The sequence below is a fragment of the Sus scrofa genome, chromosome 9 (genome assembly GCF_000003025.6).
Source record: "Sus scrofa isolate TJ Tabasco breed Duroc chromosome 9, Sscrofa11.1, whole genome shotgun sequence".
Classification (NCBI taxonomy): Eukaryota; Metazoa; Chordata; class Mammalia; order Artiodactyla; family Suidae; genus Sus; species Sus scrofa.
The window spans coordinates 3,744,966-3,751,996 of record NC_010451.4 but is presented as its reverse complement, the minus strand read 5'-3'; the positions used below and the strand labels follow the sequence as shown (position 1 = coordinate 3,751,996).

Here is a 7,031-nt window from a genome sequence, read left to right as displayed (position 1 = left end):
CGGGTTTTCCTGGTTGAACACTCTGAATTCATCACAAATCCCATATTGGATTCCATTCTCTGTGTTTTCTCTGCTCCGCTCTTTCCCCTTCTTTCCTCCCGCGCCTCCCTCACTGCTTCTCTCTCCTCCCCATCCTTCCTCCCGCCTCAGAGGAATGGGCCTGTGCCCAGGGTTCAGGTGTCTAAACGGCTCTTAGCCCCTGTGGGCTGGGGGCGGGAGGGACAGCGGGAAGTTCAGGGCCATAAAAATAGCCTCTGAGGGGCTGGGCCAGATGGTGCAGTAAACAGAAGGAACAGCCATCCTGGGCCGTCTCGTCTCCTCAAGCAGGTAGGTCTGGGTTAGAGCCAGAACAACTAGGAAGAGGGGCGGGATGGGGCATCAAGGGTTCCGGGTATTCAATACAAGCAGAGAGAAGAAATTCTCTGGGTAGGACTAAAGCGGGTCCGGTTCCGCATGTTCAGAGTCTACACAGGGTTCCCCCAAAGCTGGAGCATCACTCCTTTCCCCTGGGAGCCAGGTTTTCCTGTGTCGACTGTATGCTGTCCACCTAGAAAAGCCGAGAGGTTCCCAGTGAGTGCTCTTGAATGAATGCCACACCTTCATTATTGCCCGTGGCAACTGCAGGCCAGGGGGTTTATATTTTCACCTGCAGTTCAGCCCCTGCTGGAGAAGCGCCGGGGAGACAGGGTGCCTGGAATCCCAGCTGCCTTGACCACCCCTCCCTGCCGTCCTGTTTCCTCCTTGTCCTTACTTCTCCAGCTGAGACGGAAGAGCATATTTCTTTTGCTCAGGCCGTCATGCTATCCCGAAGATCTGAGACTGTGTGTAGAGTCAACACTTTATTTCCCCTTCACTGATCCAGGGGGAAGGATGCAATAACCAGCTTCCCTAACTGCAAACACAGCGGATGAGTTTATAGAAATCGATTTATTTACTCCAGATAAGCGGACTCTGGCCACAGGTGAGTTCGTCTTGTCTAACAGAAGAAATCACTTTTATCTGGATTGATGTCTGAAGCTTCAGTTGCTTTCTAATTCCAGTCCCACCTTTTAAACCTTAGCTCTGCGGCCACCCCTTGTTGACAAAGCCCAGTTCCAGCTTCCAAATATATCTTATGTGAAGGAATGGCGTTCCTATGACTGCAGGTGGTGATAACTGGACATTTGGGCATGTTTTACTGAATAGTGACATTGATTTAAAAACCAATTAAGCAGCTACACTGGTGCAGGGAGGTGGGGGTGGAGGTGTAATCTAGTCTGAGTCAAGGAAGCTGGGATTGCTCGACAGTCTCCGCCAGTGGTGTCTGTTTTCCAAGTTAAGAGTTCTGGGTGGGTTGATTATCTCTGTCCTAAAGGGGGTGTTCGCATCCTGAAGCTTGAAAGATCACTTTACTAAGAAATCGCCAAGGGAAGCTCGATGGGCAGTATTGAAAGAGAAAGTTAAAACTGCAATCGTGAGCTGACCCAGAAGTAGAGCCAAAGTAAAGGACTTGCCATATATAATCCACGAATGCCATGTGGCCCGCCCCGAGAGCAAACGAATACCCGATGCAACATAAAAAGAGAAATGTCTAGTTTTCCCCAAACTCTAGACTGGTGGTGTCCAATCCCATAGCCAGTGACCACATGGGGCCATGGGGCCCTGGAAATGTGGCCGTAGTCAGAATTGAGATGTGCTGTGAGTGTAAACTGTACAAAAACAAAACCCAAAAAAGGATGCAAAATAGCTCTTTCAACAGTTTTTAATGTTTGTTACGTCTTAAAGCAGTAATATTTTGAGACGTTGAAAATCTCATCTATTATTAAATAAAATCACATCTATTATTAAAATTAACTTCACATGTTCCCTTTTACTTTTTAAGGTAGCTCCTACAAATTTAAAATTGGGTATGTGGCTCACATTATATTTCTGTTGGAAGTTCTGGTATAGATTATCAGGAAAGTGACAATAATGAGGCAAAGTAGGAAATTTGCTTCTTCCAACATGGAAACTTGCCTTCAAATATTCGTGCTTAAACTTCTCGGCTTTGAGGACAGGATGCCATCTTCTCAGGAGAGAAAAGGGAGCTGACTCTAGAAGCCTCAGAACTCACGGGAACCGCTGCATTGTTGAGAAAAACAGGCAGAGGCTGGGCTTCCTCGGAGCATTGACAGCAAATAGTGTCCCTGTGGCACAGCAGCCAGCATTCTGCGGTGAAAGCTTGAGCATGGCGGCTGCGGGCAAGGCCATCTCCTAAGTGTCTTAAATTTGTTCCTGACTGGTTCTGGTGCCCGGGACCAGGCACCTGCGGGAATCTGGTTACTCTGGGTTTGTGACTGATGGGGAGTCTGTGTGCAGTCAGATAAAGACAGCTGGCCTTGCCATCACTCTCCTACGATAGGACAGTTAGACCCGATGTACTGACTCCTGCTATTTCTTGGCCTTATCTCAACAGCTTGCCCAAGACATTAGGAGACTTTTTCATATGTGCTTATTGCAAAGTTTTCCTTTTCAGACTGCGCTAAGGAGCGCTTTCCTGTACAAATGACAGTCATACCTCTCGAGTCTCCAGGAGTTTTCTGGTGATGCTCATAGGCTGGATTTCTCCCTTGCCCTTGTCACCCTCTTTTGGTGGAAGGGCAGGCACAGGCGTCTGTGAATGGCCCTGTGGCTGATCTACTCTGGCAGCAGGGCCTGCATTTTGAGGGGACAGAGGCAGACAAGGTAGAGGCTGAGCGCTTTAGCTGTAGGTTCGGGTTTCCTACGTCACGGCGTCACCCCTGTGATGTTAACAAAATGACATGACTTACCTTGGATTTTGTCTCCTCATCTGTAAGGTTGGAATCGCCACGTATTTCCCTGTAAGGAGGAAAGTTATGCAATTTATCAAGGAGGTGGGAGACCATGAGAGGGGCAAAAAATGGGCATTGTCCAGACTAAAGAGGAAACACGATCCTCCTACTACCACACTGCTTGCAGGATTTTTCACAGAGGGCATGGGTTCACAGTATTCAAGTACTTAGGACAGAATGTATGGGTTCGTACTTATAAAATACTCTCTTTGCTGTTATTATTTTCCAGTGACTCTTTGGAAAATGAGCTACTTCCCCATCGGTATTCAAATTGTTTGAATGGATTTATTTTTGTCTTACCCTTTAAGCTTTTCTGAAGTGTCAGTTGTGACCGGAATTTTTGCATGGCATCCGCCAGCAACTACTCCTCTGCTCCAGTCTCCGAATTCCTCCTCTTCTGCTTCCCTAACTACCAGAGCTGGCAGCACTGGCTGTCCCTGCCCTTCAGCCTCCTCTTCCTCCTGGCCCTGGGGGCCAACGCCACCCTCCTGGTCACCATCTGGCTGGAGGAATCTCTGCACCAGCCCATGTACTACCTGCTCAGCCTCATAGCCATACTGGACATGGTGCTCTGTCTCACCGTCATCCCCAAGGTCCTGGCCATCTTCTGGTTTGACCTCAGGGCCATCAGCTTCTCTGCCTGCTTCCTCCAGATGTTCATCGTGAACAGCTTCCTCCCCATGGAGTCCTGCACCTTCATGGTCATGGCCTATGACCGCTATGTAGCCATCTGCCACCCTCTGAGGTACCCATCCATCATCACTGACCAGTTTGTCGCCAGAGCCGCCATCTTTGTTGTGGCCCGGAATGGCCTATTTTCTCTTCCTGTTCCCGTCCTTTCTTCGCGACTCAGATACTGTGCAGAGAAGGTCATCCAGAACTGCATCTGCACTAACCTCTCCGTGTCCAAGCTCTCCTGTGATGACATCACCTTCAATCGGCTCTACCAGTTCGTGGCCGGCTGGACCCTTCTGGGCTCTGACCTCGTCCTTATTGTCCTCTCTTACTCCTTCATCCTGAAAGCTGTGCTGAGGCTCAGGGCTGAGGGAGCAGCCGCCAAGGCCCTGAGCACCTGTGGTTCCCACCTCATCCTCATCCTCTTCTTCAGCACGGTGCTGCTGGTCCTGGTCATCACCAACCTGGCCAGGAGGAGGATTCCCCCGGACGTCCCCATCCTGCTCAACATCCTGCACCACCTCATCCCCCCAGCGCTGAACCCCATTGTTTACGGGGTGAGGACCAAGGAGGTCAAGCAGGGAATCCAGAAGCTGCTGAGCAGGTTACAAGCAGTAAAATGGGTGAGAACTTACCTTGGGAACAAAAATTGGTAATGGGGAATTTTTTTCATGATGCATAGGAAATTTCAATAGTTACTCTAGGAATAGGTTTGGATTTTGCTTTCCCCAAGTTTCTGTGGATCCTGAGCATCTCCATAACATGGCTCCTGTTCTCTATTGCACTTACTGCTACAGTAGTTTTTTGCATTTTGGAGTTACCTTGATGTTTCTCTTGGCCTCATCTGGGTAAGAGGGACTTATCAAGCCGTAATGACGGAAACGTAATTAAAGTTATATTGTTTTTCAAATACAGAATAAGTGTTTCTATGGTCTGTTTATGTTTTATTTGTTTTTTATATTTCACTTGTGAGATCACGCAGCATCTGTCTTTGTCTGACTTATTTAATTTGGCATGATATCCTCTATGTCTATTCTTGCCAAAAATGCAAATTTTTATTCTTTTTAAAAGATGCCAGAGTAATATTCATGATTTATACATACCACATTTTCTGTATCTATTCATGTATGGATGGACACTTAGGGTGCTTCCCTATCTTGGCTATTGTAAGTAGTGTTGCTGTGTACATGGGGTACATATATCTTTTCACAATAGTGTTTTCATTTCCTTTGGATAAATATCCAGAAGTGGAATTGCTGGATCATACGATAGTTCTATTTTTTTGCTTTCTGAGCCTCTTCCACCAATTTACATTCTCACTAAGAGGACAGAGGGTTCCCTTTCCTCCACATCCTCACCAACACTTGTTTCTTGTCTTTTTGGTAATAGCCAGAGGGTTTGAGCAGGGTGTGTGTGGAGGGCTAGAGACAGATGAAATAGGTGAAGAAGATTAAGAGGTAAGAAATTCCAGCTATAACACAAGCCATGGGGATATAATGTACTACGTAGGAAATACAGCCAATAATGTTGTATTAACTCTGCAGGGTGACAGATGGTAACTAGACTTAGTGTGGCGGTCATTTGTAATATGTAAAAATAGCAAATCATTATGTTGTAATATGGTATTGTATGTTAGCTCTAATAAAAAGAGAATAAACATTATTCTAATCATTTTCAGTGTCTCTCCATTTCTTTAGTTGCTTAATACTTTGCTATGCATTAGAGATTTTGGTTCCAGCTGGCACAGGTCGAACTGGTTTGTGCCATAAAAGAATCTCTTGTGGTAATTCAGAGGTTGGCTCCAGAACTTTGATTCTTAGAGTTGAGTGAATAGGGCTGGCTCCTTTAGCCTTGCCAGATCTTGTTAATTTTCTAATGTCACTTTTCTGGATTATGAACATCCTGCAGCACTTTCTTTCTTTTTAATGAAATAAAAAAAGTTTAGTGATGACTCCTTTGTGCATGTGTGCACACTTTGAAAATGAAAATGTTCGTCCTTTTTTTCAGATGTGTTTTGCCAACTTTTGACTTCATTCCGTCCTCCCTGACTTTTCTCTCAGATTTCGGGTGCCCTCTAAACCCCTCATTCTCTGTTGCTTATCTTAGATAAATCTGAATTGACTTTCTCATTCTGCTTTCAGCCCTGCTGGGTCAGTTCTCGTATCCTGGGCCAGCACCAGCCTATCTTCCCATAGGATCCAGGCATCTGAATTTATGTGTTGGTCCAACAAAGATAAGCGCATTTTACACTTCCAATTCCCTTCCTGACCGTGCCCTAAAAATGGTGGGGGCCCAGATATTGCCAGTGTTTCCCAGGATTAAGTTACATCCGTGACTAGATCCCTTTTTTGATATATTTCAAACATGCTGTTGCATGAGTCAGTAGAGAACAGTGTCTAACATAGCTGGTCTATGATGAAGCTGGCCATTCTTAAGAACTTACAAGATCATTTATTGTTTCCACGGTATTGTCTTCCATCAAAGCTTTCATCTGCTCTCTTCCGTTTCACAACGCCAAAGACTGATTCTAGCCCAAGTACAAAGCTGCTCGGACATTCTCAACCATATTCTAGTTGCCCCTGTGGGTCCGTAAACTCATTATTTTCAGATTACGCCTTCTGTACTTTTCCTTAACGTCTATGCTCAAACATCTTCTTCCACATGGAACACCCAACACTAGCGTCTTCATTTGCCAAACCGCGACCATTGCCCGCGTCTCAGTTTAAACCTGTCCCCCTGCACAACCCCTTCCTGTATTTACCCGGCGGAATCCTTCTGACTTATCTTGGGCCATGTGTGTGTCTCGCTCTGACACTAGATGATAAATTCCTCTGAATCTGGCAAAACCTGTTCTTCTAAACTTTACATATTTTAGAGCTGCTAATACAAGTCTTTGCTTATTGTGCTTCTTCCTGTTGAAGGAAAGTGAATAATTCATACCCGCCTCCCTGTTTTTTCTTTCCTCTGAAATCTTCCCAGGGAACGAATCAAGCTGTGAATACAATGAATGCTCTGAAACACTTTACAGAAAGCCTTATATAACTCACTGTTCAAAGCACTTTTATGTACTATAGAAGCTAAGGCTGCTTATCTTGGAATGAGATGCGAAGGACTCTTACTTAGGTCCAGGTTCACCACTTTGGCCACTGGTTAGATGTGTAACTTTTTTTTTTTTTTGTCTTTTGTCTTTTGAGGGCCACACCTATGGCATATGGAGGTTCCCAGGCTAGGGGTCTAATTGGAGCTGTTGCTGCCTGCCTACACCACAGCCACAGCAATGTGGGATCCGGGCTGCGTCTGCGACTTACACCACAGCTCACGGCAACGCCAGATCCTTAACCCGCTGAGCCAGGGCAGGGATTGAACCTGCAACCTCATGGTTCTCAGTCAGATTTGTTTCCACTGCGCCACAATGGGCACTCCTAGATGTTAACTCTTCACTCTCCAATCTGAGCTCTAGTTTCCTAATTTAAGAAGAGGGAAAATTGTCTCTGATTGTGTGAATTACCAGGTTGTTGGATGACT

The 7,031-nt window shown here is 45.9% G+C and overlaps 1 protein-coding gene across 1 annotated transcript; it reads left to right on the top strand.

Moving 5' to 3' along the window:
- Nucleotides 3,072-4,162, top strand: LOC100520757 (olfactory receptor 56A4-like). Its single transcript, XM_021102719.1, has one exon. The coding sequence runs from the start codon at nt 3,176-3,178 to the stop codon at nt 4,160-4,162; it is 987 nt and encodes a 328-aa protein (XP_020958378.1). The 5' UTR covers nt 3,072-3,175.

Excerpts from the sequence above, each read along its gene's own strand:
- LOC100520757 (XM_021102719.1), top strand. The coding sequence starts at position 3,176 with ATGGCATCCGCCAGCAACTACTCCTCTGCTCCAGTCTCCGAATTCCTC.